Genomic DNA, 27,051 nt, shown 5'->3' on the forward strand with positions numbered 1-27,051 from the left:
TAAAAATAAAAACTTTTGAAAATGGTAGTCATCATGGGTTAGATTGGAGCAGAGAGGGAGGAGGAAGCTCTCTAGCATAGCGGTAATGTCCATTCTTGACAAAAATCTGAATGGTACACACCAAGGGACCTATCAAACTCACAGGGAGCTACAACTAAGACCTGTGAATCCCACTGTATGCAGATTTCATCTCAGGAAAAAAAAATGATGATCAAATAATGAACTCAATAATATGTATTCTCAGGGATTTGATATTTTGAACATACTATGAAATACAAGATACAATTGATTAATAGCTGGCTGGAGGGATGAAGAGATGACTATAACATATATTGTCATATATATATATCATATATATGACATATAAAATATAATGAACTTCTAACCACAGAATTCAAACACAAATGTATGAGTATTCACTATACAAGTGTTCAAGTGTATTTGCAGTTATTCATAAAATGATAAAAAAAAATCAGTGTATGAGACTAAATCAGAAAAATAAACATTATATCAAAATGCATTCCAATGTATTTTTACCTGACAAGGTAACTTCTAAGTTCTCCTCGGTAATTGATGACCAAGAGCTCTGCAGACCACTGTGCACTTGCTTTATATTCTAAAAATATCAACCCAGCAATGGCGTAGCTTAAGTCCCCAGGAAAGACAGATGCCTGAAAACAGGAGAAAATTAAGTCACTATATTGATAGCAGATAAATTAACACATGCTCAATGGGACAATAGCCCAGATACGAGCTCTGACACCAAGTTCAGACCAGGCTCCTAACTGTTCACTTTGCTATTCAAATTCTTTTTTTTTTTTTTTTTTAGGATGAAATCTCAAGTAGTTTTATTTTTTTATTAATATAATTTTTATTTTCTATATTCTTTGTTTACATTCCAAATGATTTTCCCTTTTCCAGTTCCCCCCTCCCCATAAGTTCCCTAAGCCCTCATCCCTCCGCCCATTCTCCTATCAACCCCCTCCTACTTCTCTGTCCTGGTGCTCCTCTACAATGCTGGAACAAGCCTTTCCAGGACCAGGGCCCTCTCCTTCCTTCTTCTTGGGAGTCATTTGATAGGTGGATTGTGTCTTGGGTATTCAGAGTTTCTGAACTAATATCCACTTATCAGTGACTGTATTCCATGTGTGTTCTTTTGTGATTGGGTTACCTCACTTAGGATGATATTTTCCAGATCCAACCATTCACCTAAGAATGTCATGAATTCATTATTTTTAATTGCTGAGTTGGATACAGAAAATGTGGTATTTACACAACAGAATACTACTCAGCTATTCAAATTCTCTGTAAGATAAAGATAAAGATAAAAAAAAAAAAAAAAAAGCAAGCAGTGCCACCATTCGGCCTCTTTCAAAACAAAAGCTTTCAAATATTAGTCTCCACTGCAACAGCTCATGCTAAGAAAACGTCAGGTACTTTCCAAAATGTGCCTACGCAGCAACTTAAAGGGAAAAGTACAGCACTCAATGTCAGCCTTTCCATCCAGCAACTGTATAGATCATGCAGATGGAGATATGAAAGTCTAAGCACCTTTGGAGGGAAACATTATAATATTTCACCAAGAATGTGACCAGAATCCTCTATCTTGGCACAAAGACTATTTTAGGCTAAAGACAAATGAGAATCAAGAGACAGCAAGATTTTCCAGTCTCTCCTTACTACTTAAAAATGAGGCACAAATTTCTTTCAATGGCAGTGTCCCGCTGTAACAGGCAGAGGAAGAAGAGGCACAGCAAAATCAGAGTGGGAGCCTCTGAAGATCAGGCCGCGCTTTGTACGTTCCCACGCCACCTCCCCACAGCGCACACTCCAGCAGCCACTCCACTTCCCTGTGTAGTCACATCTACCATTTATAAGGCTCTGCTAAAACAGTACATACGTTCCTGGCTCAGATTGCTTCCTTGGGTTTTCACTTTTCTATAAAGCTCCACAAATGCAAAAATATTAGTATCAATTACCATTGTCTGCCTTATTATTACACTAATCCATCTCTTGTCAAGTAAATTTACAGGCCCACCTAAATTGAAAACCACAGAGAGAAAAAAGGCTTCTCTCCAACATTCTAAATAAATCTTCATGATCTGGAACTATTCAATAAACATTCAAAACAGGCCTAATCCAAACTAAGAGAGTCTACAAATGTAAAAATATCAAAACACATGCTAAATTTCATAGTTAGTACCAAGGTAAAACTCCAAAACATTTCACAACATTTAAAAATGATTACAAGTTTAAATGATCATATAATGGGTATACTATAATTAAATAAAATATATCACCCATAAATTTCACCTGTTCCTCACTATAACTACTTGAAGATGTAAAATTACACTTGACCAAATAGATGGCTCTCATGATAGTCCTACTGGGCAGCACTAGCCTGTTAAATGGTAATTGAACCTTAGCTTGGTTTTGTGGAACTTCTACAGTATCAGGCATTCTTTCCAATGTTTCCACTTGCTATTTCCTAGGAAAATCATTTTCCGTATCATTGACTTTCAACATTAATTTCTTAGATTGGTCCCATTAATTTTCCTCTACTCTCCCTTTTACTTCCTGTCCATTTTAAGGTAAAAGTCCAGTCTCTCTGTAAGTGGTTTCTGTTGCAATGGCCCACTGATTTCTTCTTCTCTCACTATAACCTATCAACAACCCTTCTTATGATTAAAGAAAAGCTGAGATGTCCTAAATGTAATTATGGGGGCCAGAAGATGGAAGAATAGCAGTAGAGGAAGGCAAAGCATGAAACCAACTCACAGTTCATGCTAAAACTATGACTTAAATCCCATCAGGACCAACCACAGGCCCACGTGTCACGTTGCTTGACCGTTTAGCCAGCCAATCTATAAGCAATGGCTGCTTCTCCTTACTGATGGTCCTCACATCCTAAGCTTCCCTATCTCACGCTCTCCCACCCAGCTATCCCAGAGCAGTGTAGACCCACTGTACACAGTGCTTTCTGTCTCCTTAGTCTATAAGGGCTCTTCACTCTAAGTTCAGGAGACAGTTTCTAAATAAGGGAGAAATTTTGCCAGGTCCTGACCCTTTGTTTTTCCAACTCAATAAACACTTTTATTTCAGACTTCCCTTAAAGAGTTTAATCATTTCAATTCATTTCTTGTTATAAAATGGATTACACTTACAGAGTACACTCCATATATAAATAAAGAAATACTACATACATACTATATAACTACAATTACTTAACTAGATGCCAAATATTTAAGGACATAGCTTATTATTCTCATTTGTACTTTTATTTCACCTCTCTTCACATTCACATTCATTGCAACATTATACATAGAAGACACACACACACACAGAGATTGATTACTGAAGTCTGCACATACCGGGGCAATGACAAAGAGCTCGCTGCCCATGAGATCAAACACCCTCACAGTCCCTGTGCTCTCAGCATAGGCCAGCAGTGTGGAGTCATAACTCCATGCTACCCGTCTCCACTGGGGCTTCGGGTCTTTAGGAACTGTAACAAAAAGAAAAAAAGTATTTTAAACAATATATTATAAAGACAGCTAACAGTTTTAACGACTGCAACTAATGTAAACATGCAGTAAGTACCGCATCTCCTAACGTGATCTAATACTTCAGTCAACTCAATGGTTCCCAGAAACCTTCTTCAAGACACAAACCACGGCAAACTCTGTCTCTATTACTTTATAAGCAAAGCAGTTTACTGCTATTTGAGCACTGATGGATGCTGAACATGCCCTAGACTAGCAAGAGCTCAGGAATAAGTTACTCAAAATACTTATGAAATTAAGAATAAGCAAAAGCCCAGAACCCAGGTTCTTAAACTGAGAATTGCCTATGGGGTTACAAATCTAACTGACAAAAATAAAAAGATATTTTAACTGATACAAAATCAAACACATACTGAATCTGTGGTACTTCTGGCAGTGTTCACCCACACTCTGCTACCTAACCAAACCAAAGGTTCTGAACATAGAACACATGCACTTTACATGTATACTACACGTGACACCATACAACAGACAAAAAGACTACCTGAAATCCTCCCTCAGACTCAAAATGACTGTATGGGGTGAACCACAATCCCATTACTATACTTACAAAATGTTCTGCTCTTACAGAATTTATTTACATAAAACAAAGACTTTTAGTATTTTTCTACCATCATTTCTCAGCACGTATAAAATATTTGGACCTTAGTGTGTTAGAATGTTTGATTTTAAAATTGCTATTTGAGTTGATGGCTTAAAAAAATTCTTCAAAAAATTTTAGTTTAGAATTAGGACACAACTTCCCACAATTTCTAAATGGTCTTAAGCATAGTTCTGCCACTTTATTCTGTCTTTATATGAAGCACAGTCTCAGCATTGATGACTACAAAATCAAACCATCAGTCAAACTGCAAAGCACTAAAGATGCCTGGCATCCTGGAGTAGCACACAGGCAAGTACAGCTATCTCATGAGTGTGAATGTTTGTTTTCTCCTTCAATAAAAAGGAAAATTATACATGTTAATATATTTATTGATAATAAATCAATAAACATTTTATGTGTAGACCTAGTATGTATACCTATATGCCTGGGTTCACGTGAAATTTTCTCAGACAAATTGGAGTCACAAGTAGGAAAAGTTTAAGTAGCCATCAGCCTAGAGAATTGGTAAAACAGTAATTATTCCAATCTACTAAGATGACCTCCTCTAAAAATGCAAAATATTACAAGTACAACTGAGATCCTTTAAGTATTGATACTATATATTCCAAGAATATATATCCTGAGAAATGAAAGAGGAAAATATATTGAGGATGATGAACCAAAGCTATTCCTAATCATATTTTAAGATTTTGATAATAAATACCTTAATAATTCTAATAAAACTATATGCAAATCAACTTTAAAATTACAAATAAAACTTCCATATGACCCAGAAATCTCATTCAAAATGATTTCCAAAGCAAATGAGATCAGCATGTGTAAGAGACACCTATGCTCCAGAGTTTATTATGTTATTATTTACAACAAGAAATAGGAAGTGTGTTAATCAACTGATCCTACCCCATTTTTTAAAAATTCAATCCATGTGTATTCAAGATTATGAAAAGTTATTAATTTAAATACCTAGTAAAATAATTAAAATAAAAGATATCAATTTTTGCTTCTACTTGTTACGTTAATTCATTAAAACTATGTTATCACATTTTATTACTAAATAAAAAATTTCAAGCTGGACTGCCCATCGAACAGAGCAAATAGAAAAACAAATAGATTTACTACTATCAAGTCATTAACTGTGTTAAATATAAATGTTCTTAATAGTGCAATTAAATGACAGAAATATTCAGAATATGAAAAAGGCAAGTCCAATCAAAGGCACATACACTAAATACAGCAGTCAGGGTATGAACTGGGAATGGTGGCAAAGGGGCTTGCGAGCTCAGGGCAACCCGGACTAAGTAGCAAACCCTGCATCAAATAAGCAAACAAACCTATTGGGACAGGAAAGGAAAATAATATCGTGCAATAGTAATTACTGCCAAACCAATCTATGCAAACATTGAGCAAAGCAAAGGCCCAGCCAGGAGTGTCACTAGAGATAAGAAGGGACAGAGTAGCAAAGGGGCCATTTCATCAAGAAGACAGTACATAAATACTGATAGAACTAAAGGTTTTTGTTTAAAAAGCACAATCAAAGCTGGAAATTTCAGCTCATCTTTATAGCACAGTATCAAATGCTATACTAACTGTTCAGAAAATAAAAAAGGACTACTCGCTCCTAACTTGAGACCAACACTATTGAAGTATAAAACTAGAAAGAAAACAGCCTACATATCGGTATCCCTCATGGGTGGGTACAATATTTTGATGCCTATGTCTACACAAAGTGCTAATAGTGGCCTTGATTTGGAGGGAATCAAATATGATATTGAGTTGTTTGCTTCTTAGATCAATTTTATAGGAATGTTTGGGTTTGTCTTGGGAATTTTAAAACCTGTGTCTAAATACCCTGGAAATTATCTACCATGAAAAATAAGTTAAGAAGGCAACTTGGAGAAGTTGGCTTTAAACAGTGGCCTAAAAGGGTTCATAGCCATCATTTATTACAGAAAATGGATTACATAACAGTTTCCTTCTGTAGAACATATTTTGCTGTAGATATTAGAGAAAAATCTCCTGAAAAATAAGCAATACTCATCTCTTGACTGAGATTGGTTTTATGTCTGCTTTGTTCATCCTTAGTTGCTACTGAGAATGTGTATTATGTTATCAATAAAAAAAATATTTTCACTAAAACTACAAAAAGAAAAGGAGAGAAGGGATGTTGGATAATCTGAGACATCAGACTCACACTTTGAAAACTGGGTATCTCATTCCAAAATCTGAGCACTTCAAATAGTTCATGTCAAGACATACATTTAAACTCATTCTTTCATGGCATCTAACAGTAAGCTGATGAGGCTTTGGGAAGTCAGAGGCAACCAGGGGCTGTCAATCTGTACATCCTGAACTCGAAGGCCAATGGGCGCTCTCTCAGCATTCTTACAATTAGCAAGAAAATGGAAAAACTCAACACAAAAGCTCTTCAAAAAGTCTAAGCCCATCTGCTATATGTAAGACCAAAAATAAATAAATAAATACTGAATTAATGGTCTAGCAAGCAGAGCCAAACAACTTCCAAACCGCATTTCAAACATTCTCAAATGGGCTATCTTTTATAAAACAATAATTGAAAAATATCAAAGTGGAACCAAATAGCTCCTATTTCAGTTTGCAGACTCTGCAATATGTAGTCTCAAAAATGCATTAACAACAATCTGGTTCTTCTTCTCCAGGCACACACATGAAATATCATTTGGCATATGGGAGTGATTCCCATAAAGATGAGTCAAATAATAAGCAAATGATCATTGCCTCGCATTACACAAAATAGAGAGAAGCCATTAATGCAGCATTAAGGTCATAAATTCCCACATGCAGAAGCCAACAAAATAAAGCATTAGTTCTCATCGCATTATCTCATCTAGGCTGCCACATTAACAGTACACACCAAAAAACCTCTTAATAAATATAATTTGTATGAAATACAGAATAGTTAAACTTCCCATTTTCATGTTAACTTGTGGCTTTTCAGTTTACTTACTAGCTAAGAGCAGGTACCTAATGCTGATTCTCAAAAGGACCCTCCCTATATGTCAGGATCACTCCAACACTGAGCATGCTCAAAAGAAGCCTGTCTCAGACTTCCTAGACCTTCAGCAGGCAAGAAGGCTGCACTAACAGATATGAAATTGAACAGCGTACATGACTCTTCTGTAGGTTTCTTGATGTAATATCCTACCGAACATAGCAACTACTGTTAAGAATACCACATGAAGTAAATGCAGGGAATAACTAAGATCCAACTTGATAGTCCACATTTAAAACAATGTTTTGCCTTATTATCTTGGATACTCCATCAAAAAGGCTTATCAAAGCACAAGGTCTTGCTGTGGTTTGCATACACAGCACACAACAGGAATAAAAAGCTTGACTGATAATTACTCAAAAATGTGTTTATGTACTATAGGATACAAAACAAGTAAAATAAACATTTACTCTCAGAAGTTTCCAAAATTAGCCAATAAATAAACACACACTCTTTCATAAGAATCATTTCACTAGCTTCCATATAACAGAGTTACCAACTTAAAAGAGTCAAAATCTATGTGAAAACCATGTGTGGGAAGCATGGCAGGCACTAGACATGTATGTAACTACCATGTGGAGGAGCCCTGCCTTCAAAGAATTTATTATCTGTTACAGTTGAGTGTGAAATATTCCCCACACACTCATGTCTTTGAACATTTGGTCCCCTGGTGGTAGTAGTATTTGAGAAGTTGTATATGTTTTCAAAGTGGAGTCTTGCTAAGGGAAGTGGATCAGTGAGGGATGGGCCTTGAGCTTTTATGACCCCACCTTGTTCCCAGTCTCTTCTGTGATTCCCAATTGACAATTTAGCCAATCACACAGTCCTGCCTCCAAGATGGACTGTAAAACAGTCCAGCCAGAATAAATCCTTTCTTCCTCAAGTACTTTTGGTCAAATATTTTGTCATACAATTAGAAAGAAACACAAAATCTAAATTGAAAATCAGAAAAAACAAACTATCAAAGGAAAATCAGGGTTAAGTGTTGTACTATCAGAGAATGACGGATATTCACAAATGGTAGGGAAGAGAGCACAGAGGAAAGGTCTGTAGAAAGAGCTCCTTCTTGACCTCACAAAGGCAGGACTAGCCAAATTAACAAAATGCAAAAGCCAAAGTTTCCTGGCAGAAGGAACTATTATCAAGGGGCCCAGTCCACTGTGTGGAACCGTGCCTGGGCTGGCAGTCCTGGATTCTATAAGAAAACAGACTGAGCAAGCTGTGGGAAACAAGCCAATAAGCAGCAGTCCTCCATGGCCTCAGCATCAACTGCTGAGTCCAGGTTCCTGCCCTGTTTGAGCTCCTGCCCTTTGATACTGAACAGTGTGGAGCTGTAAGCCAGATGAACCCTTTCCTCCCCAACTTGCTTTCGTCATGGTGCTGCATCATAGCTTTAGAACCCTGATTGAGACAGATGGGTAGGCTAAGATTATTCCGAATCCTGAGTTACAAAAAAGAACTCAGTTCCACAGTTAGGAGCAATCAACCAATTAAAGACGTTTTAGGTAGAGTCAGAGTTCCTAATAGTTTTACATGCTCTAAGTAGCTATCATGCACCATTGTGTAAAGGTGTATATAATTAACTCATATAATTTCTCTATAATTTAATATTTTAAAATTATGTGCATATTACCAATAATATAAATGAGACCAGAGACTCCATTAGCTTTCTGACAATGAAATAAAATATCTAATCATAAACTTATAACTATTAGTAAGAAAGATCAAATCACATACTTTTTTACTATTTTTTGCTGAAGAACTCTAAACTTATAACTAAATATTTATCCCTGAACTGATTCCAAAATAGATTGTACTTACAAATTACTTTTTCAAAAAAAAACAACCTTGAATATTTTAAAAACACAATTTACATTTCAAAGGCCTAAAATATATATATGTCAAAGCAAAATATTTAAAGAAGATTAAAAATTGAATAATTATAATTTAAGTAAGTTAATATAATCATAAAAATAATACTACCAGTAAACCTTTTGGAATATCTATTCGCACTTTATAGGAACATTGTAAACCATTACTAATTGAAATGTTTTCATATTTCAAAATTTTGGAAACTCTTACCTTGACATTTTCCAATAACTGATGTAAAATCATCTTTTGCAGACCTACAAATACGTGAGAAATAAAAACAATAGTTTTACCCTAAGGACACCAATATGAGAGTCTATGAAACACCTGAGATACTGTAGTATAGACAGTGCCTATACATAACAGTAAGTCATCTTTCTGTCACATAGATGGTGTTTTAGTGTCTCAAATGGATTCTCTCATTCAGAGCAATCTTCTCATTACAGAAATGGGGCTAGAGCAGGAGCACAGGGCTCTAACAGAAGTGTGCTCAAGCACTGTCTTATGATACGCAAGCATGTCTATAAGACAGGCCCAAGAATCTGATTCAGTAAATCGAGAATGGGACCCACATAAGACGACTGATTAAAGCTACACACACACTGGTACCAGTTAAGAAACACTAGTCTGAACCATATTACAAAGTCTATCACATAGAAAAAAATGATGTCTACTTTAATAAATCACATAACATAAACAGGTTATAGTACATGAACTAGTGAACTGTTTATAATCTGTAATCTTGAAATACACAATACAGTAGCATTACTACTACAAACTGTATTCAAAATAAAAACTGGTGAACTTTTAGAACACAATTTAATAACAATTACCTAAAATTCTAATTATCTATAGGATTTGACCTAGCAATTTCACTTCTACAAAGTTATTCCCAGAAAATAATTACAGATTTATATAGTTATCAAGGAAACCAATACAATCTAATTTATAAAGAAGAAAAATACATCAAGTATAAGGAAATTAGTTAAATTTTGTTGTGCACATCCAGTGAAATATTATGCAATTACTATACCTGCCATGGAACGATTTTATATTAGATTAATTCCAAGGGTTACTCAGGGGAAAAAGTAACATAAATTTTAAAATGTAAATTAAATTTATAAATCACAAAAGTAATTCAGAAATTGGTATCAAATAGAATAAACAATATTATCCACTAATCACACACACACAGAAAGAAAAGTACTAAAGAAAGTATGTCAAATATTAATAGTAAAATAGTTGAAGAGTCAAACAAATTAATTTCTAGTTTTTTCTTTCTATTGAACTGTATTTTCTATTATTTCTAAGGGGTCATTAAGCATTGACATTTTAAATAATTTACAAAACCTTTAAAATTTTAGCTATTTTTCAAATGCTGATATGACTACAGTCATAAATGCAGAAATAAATATAAATATCTAAGACAACATACTGCTCAGCTCCCAAATGAAATGAGACAGAAATAACTCACTCTAAAACAAAGTGACCTGATTCCAGCTCAATCTCTGTGACTGAGACAAAGGATTAGCGCTGCCCTTCCCTTTAAACAGAACAGGATGGCAGCACCTCACACAGCTTGGAGAAAACCCTGAATGAATACATGCGCATTACTTTATCCTTAACGAGATGGGAAAGGCGTGCTGCTGCCTTCCTAGGGAAGAGGAAAGCCGGGTGGACAGAGTGGTTTTGCTAAAACACCATCCTTTAGTTAAGCAAACTCTGGGTGGGGATATTCACACGTGTCTTCATAAGAGTCTCTTCATGTCTTTGCTAAGTTCTTTCACAACTTCCAATTAGTCCCCATATAAACAACAACCCATAGCCATATGGAATTATCACTCACTATGTAAGAAATAAGGAAACATATTAGCCAATTATAATTTGTAGCTGCTGGCAAATTACAAATTAAAGATTAATTCACACATTGTTATTTTATCCAAAGTCAGCCCCTAGCACAGGCAAGTTAAGGACAGCACCCTAAGTGACTGACAGCATTTAACTCAACACTGGAAAGCAACAACCCAAGTATTATTGCAAAAGGGAGCATACCTCTTCAGCTTTTCAAGTCTCTTCTCAGGAACCATTCCCCATTTTAACTGCTTCCTAACAGCAAATAATGACCTATGGTACTAGAAACAACTCCCACAGCTGAAACACCTACTCAGCATTACTACAATTACTACTGAGACAATCTCACATTGTACCTTGTTGTGGTTTAAATAGGAAATGTCCCCCACATGCCCATGTGCTTTACCACCTGGTCCTCAGCTGGTGGCTGTGTTTGAAAAAGTTGTAGAACCTTAGGGAGGTGAAGGAAGACCGTCACTGCAGGGAGGCCTGGAAGGTATACAGCCAAGCCCACTTCCTGTTCTCTCCCTTATTCCTGACTACTGATGCCGTAAGACCAGACAGCCTCATGCACCTTCCATCATGCCTTTCCCGCTATGACAGACTGCCTCTCCTTAGAAATATAAGCCAGAACAAGCCCTTTAAACCTAATTTGTTCCCATTAGGTAGTCTGTCTCTGCAATGTTCAAAGTAATTAAGACACACATGCTCTTCACTATGGTAGATAGGATGCAAGTAGAACAGAAAGAGCAAGTGTCTTTAAAATTCAAGAACACAATATAGTGGCACACATCTGTAATCCAAGCAAAAGAATTACAAGCTCTAGGCCAGCTGGAGATCCTATCTCAAACAAAACAAGACAATTGCTGCTGATAGAGTTTACTTTAGGGGCCTTCCTTTGCCTTTTTTTTTTTTCATTGCTGATCATGCCTCACTTACTGGGAAACCCTTCCTTTTAGGTTACTGCAAAGTCAATACAGGGGCTTATATTCATTCAACAAAAACAACAGAATACCAGCTCTGAGCAATGCTACACCACCATAATTCCCTTTTACCATCTGTTCTTCATATTCCTCAGGCAAAGACCACATTCATCAAATCTAGACTATTAATCCTTATTAGTTCATGGAAATAGACTCCCATGGAAATAGACTTGGGGAGTGACAGTGATGGTTTTAGAGGGGAGCTGATTGAGCTACAATGCCAGACAATATTTGTGGAAATATACTGAGAAAAAGAGACTATCCTAATCATAAAGAAAACACAATACAATCAGAGCTAGAGACTCTAGGTCTCATTCACACTACATTCCTGGTACATGTCACATGACACACTGCATCTGTACCAAACCACAGTTTGGCTCATACAGAACACAAAACCTGAGAGGAAAAGAACACAGCTTGAATTCTTATGCAAGTCATTTTACCACACATGCCAGCTCCTTATTTTTAAAAGTACAGGAAAATCTGCACAACCTCTCAGACCTGCCTGGACTCCGTAAGTTAACAGGAGTCCTTACAACATGCAGCAATGGCATTAACTTACCAAGAGTAACAGTAAGTGTGCTCACTGTTAGAGGGGTTATGGTGTGAGACTTTCCATACAGTGTGCTCTCAAAGGCTTCCTGGTGGAGCTATTTTCACACCAAAGTTTGTGTACATAAAGCTTTTGCAAATTATCCTTTCATCAAAACATTTTATTAATAAGTTCCATCGAGCTCTACATCTCATACCTCAGTATCTTGATCACGCATCATTCCCTGACTGATACACCGAAAATCACTTCATCCAACCTCTCTTTTCCTGGGAAAAGTGACTGTTGTCTTCTGAGTGCTGTGTATAAGTAAGGTATATACTAAAGGTATATACTAAACGCCTGTTTCTCAAAGCACACTTCACAAAACTGCAACAAATGAGTTCTATCAATTCCTGTGAACAATAGAAACACTGCCAAAAAAACAACTCTTAAAGACGCTGTTAAGAAAAGCAACAGTACAAAAGGTGAATCATGGTATGCACTCACTAATAAGTGGTTATTAACCTAGAAAACTGGAATACCCAAAACATAATCCACACATCAAATGAGATACAAGAAGAAAGGAGGAGTGGTCCCTGGTTCTAGAAAGACTCAGTGAAACAGTATTCGGCAAAACCAGACCGGGGAAGTGGGAAGGGGTGGGTGGGAGGACAGGGGAAGAGAAGGGGGCTTACAGGACTTTCGGGGAGTGGGGGGGGGGCTAGAAAAGGGGAAATCATTTGAAATGTAAATAAATTATATCGAATAAAAAAATTAAAAAAAAAAAAAGAAAAACAACAGTAACACAGAAGGATCCATATAGCCACATCAGGTTAAATTACTTAGCATGGAAAACTACCATCATTCCCTTGGTGGCTTGGAAGGGCTCAGAAAGCCTCCCCACATGAAGCCAATGCCTGACAGAGAAAAGACCATTCTACTGCTCCAGAGGCTGAGATAATACAGTACTGCTTAAATACATGGGAAGAAAAACTAATCAGAAACCAGCAGAAAACTAAGACTGATGTAATAGCAATGGAGTGGGCACTGGTACTGTTGTAGTCAAGAACAACAGAGCAGCAGAAAGACATTTCTGTGAGTATCTAAGAACCTCCAAATCTCTTGCCCTTAACTTTTCTCTTGTTTGTGCACGCTGTAAATGCCTGTATGCATCCACATAGGTTTAGGTGTATACATGTGCATGTGGAGACCCACAACTGACAAGTATCTTCCTTCTCAGCCTCTACCTTTTATGCTGCCCCAGGGTCTCTTGTTCAAACCAGAGCTTACATTTTCAGCTGATATGGTTAACCAGCTTGCTGTGGAGATCCCATTTCTGTCTACCGCAGGAACTGGGGTTCTAAGCAGAACTTTATGCCTATACATTTTTTTCACATGGGTTCTAGGAATCCAAACTCCACTCCTCTAGATTGTACAGCAAGCCATCACCCAAGCCTTCTACTTAGATTCTGACAATCAATAGGTAGGCTTTGCCTAAGAAAAGGGAGGGAGACCCTTAGTATTAGAAATGGCTTATATTTAGTGTGTTGATGCAAACTTCACAACATAGCAACCACTTCTAAGTTTTACTACTTTTTATTTATGTGTGTGCTAGAGTGAGTTTATGTGCACCATGTGCATACAGTACAGATGGAGGCCAGACGGGGCATCAGAGTCCCTGGAACTGAAGTTACAGGAAGCAGGAAGCCTCCAGGCAGGTCCTGGGAAGAGAACCAGATCCTCTGCAAAAACAAGAAGTATTCCTAACCACTGAGCCATGTGTCCAACCCTTAAAGGTATATTTTATATGAGAACATAACATCACTGAGTGTCTTGACAGACACGAGACATGATAGATATCCAGTAATCATGCCACCTTGGTCTTTCCCAGACCTATATCCGATCGACACATTTGTGCCATTATTGCAAAGCTGTCTGGCTTTGTTTTACATCTTTTGGTTTTTTTTTTTTTTTAATTTATTTATTTATTATATATAAGTATACTGTAGCTGTCTTCAGACGCTCCAGAAGAGGGCGTCAGATCTCATTATGGATGGTTGTGAGCCACCATGCTGGGAATTGAACTCAGGACTTTCAGAAGAGCAGTCAGTGCCCTTAACCGCTGAGCCATCTCTCCAGCCCTCCTTTGTTTTACATCTTAAGACACTTTAAATCATTCTAAACAGCTGGCCCAACAGTAACTAGTCAAACAAGCTATTTCCAGACTTCTAGAATACTATTTTCATTTAGTAAAATGTGTGTGTGTATGTGTGTGTGTGTGTGTGTGTGTGTGTGTGTGTGTGTGTGTGTGTGTACACAGATACATACAGGAAAAGCACAATGAGCAAATTCCTCTGAGGGAGCACCCTGTCTAAGTTAGTGATCGACGCTTCACAAAACCCCTTCAAATATACCACCTTGGAAAATATTTAAAGTCTTATCCCTCATGTTACATAACGGATTTTTTCTGTCTATGGACAACATGAAGCATGCATTACCTGATCTCCACACACTGATCCTGGACAGCGGCCAGAAGCTTGCCGTGGCTACATGGGAGACAAGGGAGAGAAACTGACTGTGAGTATGTGAGTCTTCAACACGAATGAAATTGTTTCACAGTCAGCTTTTTTGTTTTGCTTTCATTATCTACCTTTTGACTTGACAATTAAAAGAATATGCAGTTATAAAATCATAGGAAATGACTGAATATAGCTTAAATTCATATGTTCAAGCAATGGCCATATGTAACAAAGGGAATTTAATAAAAATCAAAAATGAAAGCTACAAGGGTCCCCAAAATTCATGTCTGTGTTGAGATTTAGACAAAAATGCAACTAGAACATTTTAAGGGGAGTTTACACATACTTACTTTGCGAGTACCAAATGCCAGTTTATCTGTTTATTGACCAAGCGGACCAGTCCATCAGGAAGCAAAAACGGGGCAGGGCTGAAACCACAACATATCAGCTAGCTTAAAACTGAGCAGTGAAAATCACATGTAAGTAATAACTGCATCTATAGAGAGAGGGTTTGATATTAGAATATAAATTTTGAATATTAGTAAACCTAAATCCAAAAATTACTAATTTGATATCTGAAATTTTAATGAGGTGTTTGGGATAAACACCCATGGTATACTAACAGCCCATACAACGATCAAAGTAGCAATCTCCTCATTCATCTCTTCACTACTAAACCCTACATATTCAGAAATCACAACAAACACCACATACATGCATACTCACACGTGTGCATACGTACACATGTACACATACATACACATATGTGCATGCACACAAACTAAAAAGAAAACACTGAGCAAGTAGTTCTACAGGAGGTCAAAGGTCTCTATTTTAGGACTATCTTATCTCTAGAGCTATTAAGTTTAAGGTTAGGAGATTGCCACTACAAACATTGCTAAATGCAGAAGGCTATCATTTTATTGGATTACTTATTTCCCTGTCCCTTTTTAGAGCTGAAAATCAGCACCATAGTTGAACATAACAATACTCAAAGAATTAAATAGCATGCAACAAGCAAAATCTGAAGACCTAACACACAGCAACTCAACTACTGACTATAGTTGATGTAACAATAAGAACGAAAATGTTCCTTAACATATACAACACACAGATCCAACATAGGGGCATTTCCTAGGCTGTTGAGCACACGTGCTGGAGGGATCAGCTGTCGTCGAATGATCAGTACTGACTAAGGTAGTAGGAACGAGCGAGTGTTCCGGGCTGTGTGTGATCAGCTTACACCACATCTTTGAAATGCTTTTCCAAAAAAGCAGGTCTGCCTGATGTCAACATCTCCCCAGAAGCAGATATTCAAAACCTTAAATAATCAGAAGACAGTAATCTTTGTAGGAACTGAAGGCTCACCTGTACCAGATATACTGACGCAAAAATAACAGATGATCTGGAATAAAAAGAAACACTTGTCCTTTAAGAGGTATTTGTAAACAGCTTATAAAATAAAACCAACTTAATATAACCATAACTTAATAAAACCATAACTTTTACAAGATCATATAATTGCTTATAATTACATCCAAGTTTATGTTGTTTGAAAACATTGAACTGTTTCCCAACTACACAATTTTAAAATGTTTTGAGATGTTAAATCAAGCCATTACTAGAAATCATAGTAAATTGCTCTTTAAAACAAAACTATTTGTACAAAATATAAATCAATATATTAATGTGAACATTGTAGCCACTATATAAGTAATAACTGGAGAAGTCTGTGAAAAGCAAAATTTAAAACAGGTTTAAAACTGTTTTATATCATCACACTCTCACACACTATCCTCCTCCTCCTCCCCCTCCTCCTTCTCTCTCTCTCTCTCTCTCTCTCACACACACACACACACACACACACACACTCCTGTTCATACAGATAGGCATACATCAAGGAAGAAAAGTCTGAAAAACATCATCTCTAGGTTGTAAAATAAAGAAAATTCTATTATAATGTGTGGATATTTATACTTTCAATTTTTTCTACAATTACTTGATCAGTTATATACAGTTTCTAAATAAACCAAGACTTCAGTTATGATTATGAAAACTGAACACATTAGAACTTAATATAAAATCATAGCTAGTCACAAGTTTTCTATTTCTTTACATTGAACTTTCTCTTCATAAGGAACTCAGATACAACATGTGGATGACCTTTGAGGCCAGAAAGGCAGGTAGTCACATTCCCAAAGAATACTGTGAACAATCTTCACATCTAAACATTGCAGGTGAGGGCTGAGGAGATGGATCAATGGTTAAGAGTACTAGCTGCTCTTGCAAAGAACCTGGGTTCACTTCCCAGCAATCTCATGATGCTCACAACCACCTGTAACTTCAACTCCAGGGGATTCCACATCTCTTCAGACCTCCATAGGTTCCTGCACACACTTGGTACACACACATGCACTCAGGCACACACGCGCGCGCGCGCGCGCACACACACACACACACACACATATAATCTGTAATAAATAAATATAAAAAATACTTGTCAGCCTTAAAGAACTATATTAATCTGTTATTATAAAGCCCTCATGGTTCAAAAAAGGCTGATGTTCAATTCTTTTTCAGACTCCTACTGGTTCATAGGTAAAGTCTATCACTGGTTAAATAGAAGGCCAGTTTTAACCAAATATTTAAGTTGAGCATTTTGGACCAGTTATATCTGAAATGGTATGTAAGCCATTTACTTACAATGGTTCTCACAAGCTTATCAACACCCACAGTCTTTACAAGACTCACACTGGGCTTACTCATCACCATCCCATGTACAACATGTGTATAATTCTAAGCCTAGGCCAGAGTTTAGCTCGAGACTGAATTAAAGATAGGTGAGAATAAAAATATACACACATACATACATACATACATACATACATGTATTTACAGAAGTAAGTACATATAAAATTAAATTCAAACAACATATATGCTAGCTATCTTCATTGGGTTCTTTATCAGAATACTAAAGAGCACACTTTTAAATCTCTAGGCTAAAACTGCATAGTTGTGAAATGAGAAAAACCTGTCCACCAGCTATACAATACATAAAATACAAGGCTCTTTACCTCTCATTGCCTTTGTGATGATGAATGATGCACCATGCTTTCGGTTGCCTCTGGGCTGAAAGAAGAAGAAAAAAAAAAAAAACCTTATAGTTAAGAATTTTATAATACGGCAATTAGGGCGGCGGCGGCGGCGGCGGCGGTAGCAGTGGCTGCTCCAGCTGAAGGGCCATCAGCAGTGGAACCAAGGCGACACAGGGTCCAGTTAGGCCCTGCGCCCACGACCACTGACCTTCGCTGACCAGCCGGGCGGCAAGCAACTGCGGTTCTGCGGAGCCTTTCGCTGCACGGAAGCCACTTCAGAACTCGGCTGCCCGCCAGTCAGGAGAGACTCACCGCCATCTTGATCCCGGGCTCCAGAGATCAGTCAGACTGAGGTACACAAACATAATCCTAGGCCCAACACCGTAGGGGTCTGAGCCAGACGGGCGTTGGCCTGCACCCAGGCCCTGGGCTGTTCGAGTGGCCATCGGGGCGCCAACACAGCCAGGAGTTTTTTTTTTTGCCCCGGCCGGTGCACGCGCCGCCATTTTGCCTACAGGAGCCAGAGTGCTCGGGAGGGCAGAGACTGCTAACAAGCGTAGCCTGAGGCTAACAAAACGGGGGTCTAGGCCCCAAAAGGCACAGGACTGACCCCAAGAACTGGGCGGCTTGGTGGGCCATCTGTGTGTCAACCAGTCCAGGAGGTTATTAGCACAACAGACTCTCCCGGTGCTTTCGCGGAGCGCGGACGCGCACGCCCGCCATCCGGGTCACCTGGCGGACCCAAATAACAGACATAGCCCTAGGGGAACTTTGTTCGGACCTTGGCCTCCCAGGCGTTTGCCTGGACTCAGGGCCCAGGCGACAAGGCTAACCTAGTGTGCGCCAGCCCGGTTGGGGAAATCGGCTGCCCAGCGGAGTGAGCGGAGCACAGGGGAGGTCACAGCAACATTCACCTTCGGAGCTCCCTGGGGGTGCACACGGGTTCCACCTGGTCCACAGACACAATCTGGGGCAAGGCCTCAGGCAGAAGCCCCCAGCTCAAATCTCTCCGCTTCAGATCAGCCTGGGTGGCCGCCACATCTCCAGGTCCCTCAAGAGGCTAGTGGGGGCTTCCGGGCGGCCAGCTGGGAAAAGTCGGTGTGCTCCGATAAATCCTGCGGGCCCCAGCGGGAGCCTTCAGGTGCCTGCTTTGGGATCTGAACAGCCTGGAAAACAGCACCCTGTCTATAGGCAGTGCAGAGTGTAAGCTGTGCACCAGAGGCCAACGGGGAAGGGGCAGCTTGCACTGGTGAGTCCAGCACTGACAAGACCAAGTAACACCAGTGAGAGCTAGATGGCAAAAGGCAAACGCAGAAACATCACTAACAGAAATCAAGGCAATATGGCAACATCTGAACCAAATTCTCCTCTACCAGCAAGTCCTGGATACCCCATCACACCAGTAAAACAAGATTTGGATTTAAAATCACTGGTCATGATGCTGGTACAGGAACACATGAAGGTCATTGAGGAGAAAATGGATCAAAAGTTAGAAGCCCTTGCAAGGGAAACACAAAAATCATTGAAAGAAATCCAGGAGAATACAAAAGCCAACAAGGAGGAAATGCAAAAAACACTTAAAGAAATACAGGAGAACTTTGCTCAACAGGCTGAGGTCATGAAAGACGAAACACAAAAATCTCTTAAAGAAATACAGGAGAACTTTGGTCAACAGGCTGAGCTCATGAAAGAGGATACACAAAAATCTCTTAAAGAATTACAGGAAAACACAAACATGCAAGGGAAGGAGCTAAGCAAAACCATCCAGGATCTAAAATCAGAAGTAGAAACAACTAAGAAAACTCAAAGGGAGACAACTTTGGAGATAGAAAGCCTTGGGAAGAAATCAGGGGACAGAGATGCAAATATCAACAACAGAATACAAGAGATAGAAGAAAGAATCTCAGATGCTGAAGATTCCATAGAAACCATGGACTCAACAGTTAAAGAAAATGCAAAGTGCAAAAAGCTTGTAACCCAAAATATCCAGGAAATCCAGGACACAATGAGAAGACCAAACCTAAGGATTATAGGCATAGATGAGAGTGAAGATTTACAACTTAAAGGGCCAGCAAATATCTTCAATAAAATTATGGAAGAAAACTTCCCTAACCTAAAGAGAGAGATGCCCATGAATATACAAGAAGCCTACAGAACTCCAAACAGACTGGACCAGAACAGAAATACTTCCCGTCACATAATAATCAAAACACCAAATGTTCTAAACAAAGAAAGAATACTAAAGGCAGTAAGAGAAAAAGGCCAAGTAACATATAAAGGAAGACCTATCAGAATCACAGCAGACTTTTCACCTGAGACTATGAAGGCTAGAAGGTCCTGGGCAGATCTCATGCAGACTCTAAGAGAACACAAATGCCAACCAAAACTACTATATCCAGCAAAACTCTCAATCACCATAGATGGAGAAACTAAGATATTTCACGACAAAACCAAGTTCACCCAATATCTATCCACAAACCCAGCCCTAAAAAGGATAATAGGAGGACAACACCAATACAAGGAGGGAAACTCCACCCTGAAAAAAGCAAGATAGTAACCTTTCATCAAACCCAAATAAGTTAAGCAATCAAATTTAAAAAATAACGTCAAAAATGATAGGAAGTAACAATCACTATTCCTTAATATCTCTTAACATCAATGGACTCAATGCCCCAATAAAAAGACACAGACTAACTGACTGGATACGTAAACAGGACCCTACATTTTGCTGCTTACAGGAAACACACCTAAGGGTCAAAGACAAACACTACCTTAGAGTAAAAGGCTGGAAGACAATTTTACAAGCAAATGGTCTCAGGAAACAAGCTGGAGTAGCCATTTTAATATCAGATAAAATTGACTTTCAATCCAAAGTCATCAAAAGAGACTCTGAGGGACACTTCTTGCTGGTCAAAGGAAAAATACAACAAGAAGAACTCTCAATCCTGAACATCTATGCTCCAAATGCAAGGGCACCCTCTTTCATAAAAGAAACTTTATTAAAACTCAAAGCACACATTGCACCTAACACAATAATTGTTGGTGACTTCAACACTGCACTTTCCTCAATGGACCGATCAGGAAAACAGAAACTAAACAAGGACACAATGAAACTAATTGAAGCTTTGGACCAATTAGATTTAACTGATATATATAGAACATTCTATCCTAAAACAAAAGAATATACCTTTTTTTCAGCACCTCATGGTACCTTCTCCAAAATCGACCATATAATTGGTCACAAGACAGACCTCAACAAATATAAAAAGATAGAACTAATCCCATGCCTCCTATCTGATCACTATGGAATAAAAGTGGTCTTCAATAGCAACAGAAACAACAGAAAACCCACAAACACGTGGAGATTGAACAATACTCTACTCAATGACACCTTGGTCAAGGAAGAAATAAAGAAAGAAATTAAAGACTTTTTAGAACACAATGAAAATGAAAACACAACATACCCAAATCTATGGGACACAATGAAAGCAGTGCTAAGAGGAAAACTCATAGCCCTGAGTGCCTCCAAAAAGAAAATGGAGAGAGCATACATTACCAACTTAATGACACACCTGAAAGCCCTAGAACAAAAAGAAGCTATTTCACCCAGGAGGAGTAGAAGGCAGGAAATCATCAAACTCAGGGCCGAAATCAATCAAGTAGAAACAAAGAGAACCATACAAAAAATCAACAAAACTAGGAGCTGGTTCTTTGAGAAAATCAACAAGATAGATAAACCCTTAGCCAGACTGACCAAAGGGCACAGAGAAAGTATCCAAATTAACAAACTTAGAAATGAAAAGGGAGACATAACAATGGAAACTGAGGAAATCCAAAAAATCATCAGATCCTACTACAAGAGCCTGTACTCAACACAACTGGAGAATCTGGAGGAAATGGACAATTTCCTTGACAGATACCAAATACCAAAATTAAATCAGGACCAACTAGACCATCTAAACAGTCCCATAAAGCCTAAAGAAATAGAAGGAGTCATAGAAAGTCTTCCAACCAAAAAAAGCACAGGACCAGATGGTTTCAGTGCAGAATTCTACCAGACCTTCAAAGAAGAGTTAACACCAATACTCTTCAAACTATTCCACAAAATAGAAACAGAAGGAACACTACCCAATTCCTTCTACGAAGCCACAATTACGCTGATACCAAAGCCACACAAAGATCCAACAAAGAAAGAGAACTTCAGACCAATTTCCCTTATGAACATCGATGCAAAAATACTCAACAAAATTCTTGCCAACCGAATCCAAGAACACATCAAAACGATCATCCACCATGATCAAGTAGGCTTTATCCCGGGAATGCAGGGTTGGTTCAATATACGGAAATCCATCAATACAATCCACTACATAAACAAACTCAAAGAACAAAATCATATGGTCATTTCATTGGATGCTGAAAAAGCATTTGACAAAATTCAGCATCCTTTCATGCTTAAAGTCTTGGAGAGAACAGGAATTCAAGGCCCATACCTAAACATAGTAAAAGCAATATACAGCAAACCGGTAGCCAGCATCAAACTAAACGGAGAGAAACTTGAAGCAATCCCACTGAAATCAGGGACCAGACAAGGCTGCCCCCTTTCTCCTTATCTTTTCAATATTGTACTTGAGGTACTAGCTCGGGCAATTCGACAACATAAGGAGGTCAAAGGGATACAAATTGGAAAGGAGGAAGTCAAACTATCATTATTTGCAGACGACATGATCGTCTACCTAAGTGACCCAAAGAACTCCACTAGAGAGCTCCTACAGCTGATAAACAACTTCAGCAAAGTGGCAGGTTACAAAATCAACTCAAGCAAATCAGTGGCCTTCCTATACTCAAGGGATAAGCAGGCTGAGAAAGAAATTAGGGAAATGACCCCCTTCACAATAGCCACAAACAGTATAAAGTATCTTGGGGTGACTCTTACCAAACATGCGAAAGATCTGTATGGCAAGAACTTCAAGACTCTGAAGAAGGAAATGGAAGAAGACCTCAAAAAATGGGAAAACCTCCCATGCTCATGGATCGGTAGAATCAATATAGTTAAAATGGCCATTTTGCCTAAAGCACTATACAGATTCAATGCAATACCCATCAAAATCCCAACTCAATTCTTCACAGAGTTAGAAAGAGCAATTATCAAATTCATCTGGAACAACAAAAAACCCAGGATAGCTAAAACTATTCTCAGCAACAAAAGAAAATCTGGGGGAATCAGTATCCCTGACCTCAAGCAATACTACAGAGCAATAGTGTTAAAAACTGCATGGTATTGGTACAGTGACAGGCAGGAGGATCAATGGAACAGGATTGAAGATCCAGAAATGAACCCACACACCTATGGCCACTTGATCCTCGACAAAGAGGCTGAAAACATCCAATGGAAAAAAGATAGCCTTTTCAACAAATGGTGCTGGTTCAACTGGAGGTCAGCATGCAGAAGAATGCGAATTGATCCATCCTTGTCTCCTTGTACTAAGCTCAAATCCAAATGGATCAAGGACCTCCACATAAAGCCAGACACTCTGAAGCTAATAGAAAAGAAACTGGGGAAGACCCTTGAGGACATCGGTACAGGGAGAAAGTTTCTGAACAGAACACCAATAGCGTATGCTCTAAGAGCAAGAATTGACAAATGGGACCTCATAAGGTTACAGAGTTTCTGTAAGGCAAAGGACACCGTCAAGAGGACAGATCGGCAACCAACAAATTGGGAAAAGATCTTCACCAATCCTACATCAGATAGAGGGCTAATATCCAATATATATAAAGAACTCAAGAAGTTAGACTCCAGAAAACCGAACAACCCTATTAAAAAATGGGGTACAGAGTTAAACAAAGAATTCTCACCTGAAGAACTTCGGATGGCGGAGAAGCATCTTAAAAAATGCTCCACTTCATTAGTCATTAGGGAAATGCAAATCAAAACAACCCTAAGATTTCATCTTACACCAGTCAGAATGGCTAAGATTAAAAATTCAGGAGACAGCAGGTGTTGGAGAGGGTGCGGAGAAAGAGGAACACTCCTCCACTGCTGGTGGGGTTGCAAATTGGTACAACCACTCTGGAAAGCAGTCTGGCGGTTCCTCCGAAAACTGGGCACCTCACTTCCAGAAGATCCTGCTATACCACTCCTGGGCATATACCCAGAGGATTCCCCACCATGTAATAAGGATACATGCTCTACTATGTTCATAGCAGCCCTATTTATAATTGCCAGATGCTGGAAAGAACCCAGGTATCCCTCAACAGAAGAGTGGATACAAAAAATGTGGTATATCTACACAATGGAGTACTATTCAGCCATTAGAAACAATGAATTCATGAAATTCTTAGGCAAATGGATGGAGCTAGAGAACATCATACTAAGTGAGGTAACCCAGACTCAAAAGGTGAATCATGGTATGCACTCACTAATAAGTGGTTATTAACCTAGAAAACTGGAATACCCAAAACATAATCCACACATCAAATGAGATACAAGAAGAAAGCAGGAGTGGTCCCTGGTTCTGGAAAGACTCAGTGAAACAGTATTTGGCAAAACCAGAACGGGGAACTGGGAAGGGGTGGGAGGGAGGACAGGGGAAGAGAAGGGGGCTTACGGGACTTTCGGGGAGTGGGGGGGGGGCTAGAAAAGGGGAAATCATTTGAAATGTAAATAAATTATATCAAATAAAAAAAAATGTAATAAAAAATTTTAAAGAAAAAAAAAAAAAGTAGATGCAATTAACCACAAAAAAAAAAAAAAAAAAAAAAGAATTTTATAATACTTGAAACATTTAAATGTATACTTCTCTACTTATATCTGGAGAACTGAATACCAGTATCAGTATTTTAAAACTTCTCATAGGTTGAGAACACCTGGACTGTGTTTAGTGAAAATAAGAGTGAGAATTATGCTTATGGATACATGTCAGAAAACCCCAAGGCAAGGTTAGAAACTGTTTCCAAATCAAAACACCAATAAAAAGACAAGAACCACAGGGGCAGGAGTGAGCTGTGTCTAAATGGTAGAGAACTTGCTGATGACGTTCAACGGTTCTGGGTTTGAGCAAAGACTATACTAATTGCCCAGTCAATGCAGTCTATTCAGGTTGGGTTCAGAGACCAAAAACAGATTTCACTCAGAGGAAAAGTGATTATCTATTGTGTATCCATGGAGACAATGTTATTAACAAAACACAGACATGTAACTACTCTACATTAATTAGATTCCATAAACATAAGCTGAATGCCACTGTCTGTAGAATAAAGAATAGCAAATACAGTGAGTAAGGTGCTTTAAAGTACTAGCAAGAATAAAATGAATAAAGACATTAGTAAGAACAGATACATTATTCTCTAAGACGCTCGCTCAACAAACATGAAGGAATCATCAGGGAACAATTTGGCACAGTGTAGGGATATAAAGTGAATCAGAGGCAGAGCTTATAGGTCAACAGCTGTAGAAAACAGATGCAGAAATCAATAATGAAGAGAGATAAGAGAAGGCAGAGTACAATGAGGTTTCAATATAAGTTGACTGTGTTGTTTTTTTAAGCCAGTGTATAGTGCTAAGCATTCAGAGAAATTATTACAGACATTTGAGGTTTCAATATAAGTTGACTCTGTGCTGTTTTTTTAAACCAGTGTATAGTGTTAAGCATTCTGAGATATTATTACAGACTTTTCAGAAATGTTAGAGATCTTTATACAACTTAAAGGCAGCAGCAATGGCCTCTTAATTTTTATACTCTACGAAATGTCTAATCACTCATTAGAAACTGATAACAATATATGCAGATTTCTGCCTTTACAAGGCCTAATTCAAGACAAGCAGAATAAATACTCGGAAAAGATGGTGTGCCAGACTCAAGAATCTTTAATCAAGGTCCTTTTTAACTGTACTACTTCCTCAGGGCCTAACATGCCAGGTACGTGATACAGTAATTGTCAAGTAAATGGGCCTTAGGCTCCTGGTTTTCACCCTATGACCGGAAAGCTCTCCCTAGGAAACTAGTAACTCCTAGGTCCTTAAGTTGACAAACATGATAACTTTGTCTCCAGCAGAACTGGAGAACCGCAGCTTCTTTCTCTTCACTCCCTTGGTATTTTACTCAGACAGCACTTCGGGTTTGGTAGTGAGAAAAGTTCACTGGACTGGTTGTCTCTCCTCCATACTGTAAGGTCCATGAAAACACTCTGAATGCTCAGCAGCCTGCACCAAATCTGGGGTGAGAGAGAGAGACAGACAGACAGACAGACAGACACACCGAGACAGACAGAGACAGAAAATCAGACGGACAGACGGACACACACACACACACACACGCTAGTAAATGACTATTACTGAGATTTTTAAAAGACGGTAGAGTCCTGCGAAATTCTCCCGCCACAGGCAACAAGAGTACAAGGCAAGTCCGGATATGACAAGGACCTAGGGAAGAAGAGTGACACTGACGTGCCGAGGTGACACCCTGAGTCGGGATACCCTGCCGAATTCGGGGCCAGGGCTGACTACACAGACACCTTTCAGCGAGCCCCAGACCCAGCAGCCCCGCCGTTGCCAGGAGACAGCACAGCTGCCATCCCCGCTCTACTTGCACTGCGTGGCAGCGCGACGTGGCTCTATACGCCTCGCGCCCGCGCCTTGCCTACAGCCTTAAAAAGAGAGCCCGGCTCACCTGCACTTCCGTCTCGGGTGGCCACTCGGTGTTGACCAGCAAGTCATAGAGAATCGTCTCCTCCTCGTCTGCAGAGCCTGGACTCAAAGCCGGCGCTGTCTCGGGGGCCGCCATGCTGGGCGGGAACAGAGTGGTAGAGGGAGGGGAACTACGGCGCCTCGCGCAGGTCAAACTTTCCTGGACGCGGCCGCTAGTGATTGGCAGAGAGTGAAATGAATTAATTAAGAGCTGAAAGGGAATGCCAAACTTAATGATTCTGTGGATAGGAGAATGACCACGTCCTGTCTGAGATAAGTCTTGTACCCTGGTCCATTCTTTGCTTGTTTGTGCCTGAAATG

At 38.9% G+C, this 27,051-nt stretch overlaps 1 protein-coding gene across 6 annotated transcripts in view; it reads right to left on the reverse strand.

Moving 5' to 3' along the window:
• Positions 1-26,841, reverse strand: part of Nbas (NBAS subunit of NRZ tethering complex) — a 283,532-nt gene extending 256,691 nt beyond the window's left edge. For all 6 annotated transcript variants that reach the window (XM_052186094.1, XM_052186091.1, XM_052186093.1 and 3 more), the window contains exons 1-8: positions 26,714-26,841; positions 18,024-18,078; positions 16,318-16,354; positions 15,300-15,377; positions 14,929-14,976; positions 9,278-9,321; positions 3,372-3,505; positions 538-671 (exon numbers count right to left, since the gene is read on the reverse strand). In XM_052186094.1, the coding sequence (XP_052042054.1) occupies positions 538-671; positions 3,372-3,505; positions 9,278-9,321; positions 14,929-14,976; positions 15,300-15,377; positions 16,318-16,354; positions 18,024-18,078; positions 26,714-26,827 (644 nt within the window). In that variant the 5' untranslated portion in view covers positions 26,828-26,841. The remainder of the gene's footprint in view (positions 1-537; positions 672-3,371; positions 3,506-9,277; positions 9,322-14,928; positions 14,977-15,299; positions 15,378-16,317; positions 16,355-18,023; positions 18,079-26,713) is intronic.
• Between the last annotated feature and the right edge of the window lie 210 nt (positions 26,842-27,051).

The sequence above is a fragment of the Apodemus sylvaticus genome, chromosome 6, assembly GCF_947179515.1.
Source record: "Apodemus sylvaticus chromosome 6, mApoSyl1.1, whole genome shotgun sequence".
NCBI classification, from domain to species: domain Eukaryota; kingdom Metazoa; phylum Chordata; class Mammalia; order Rodentia; family Muridae; genus Apodemus; species Apodemus sylvaticus.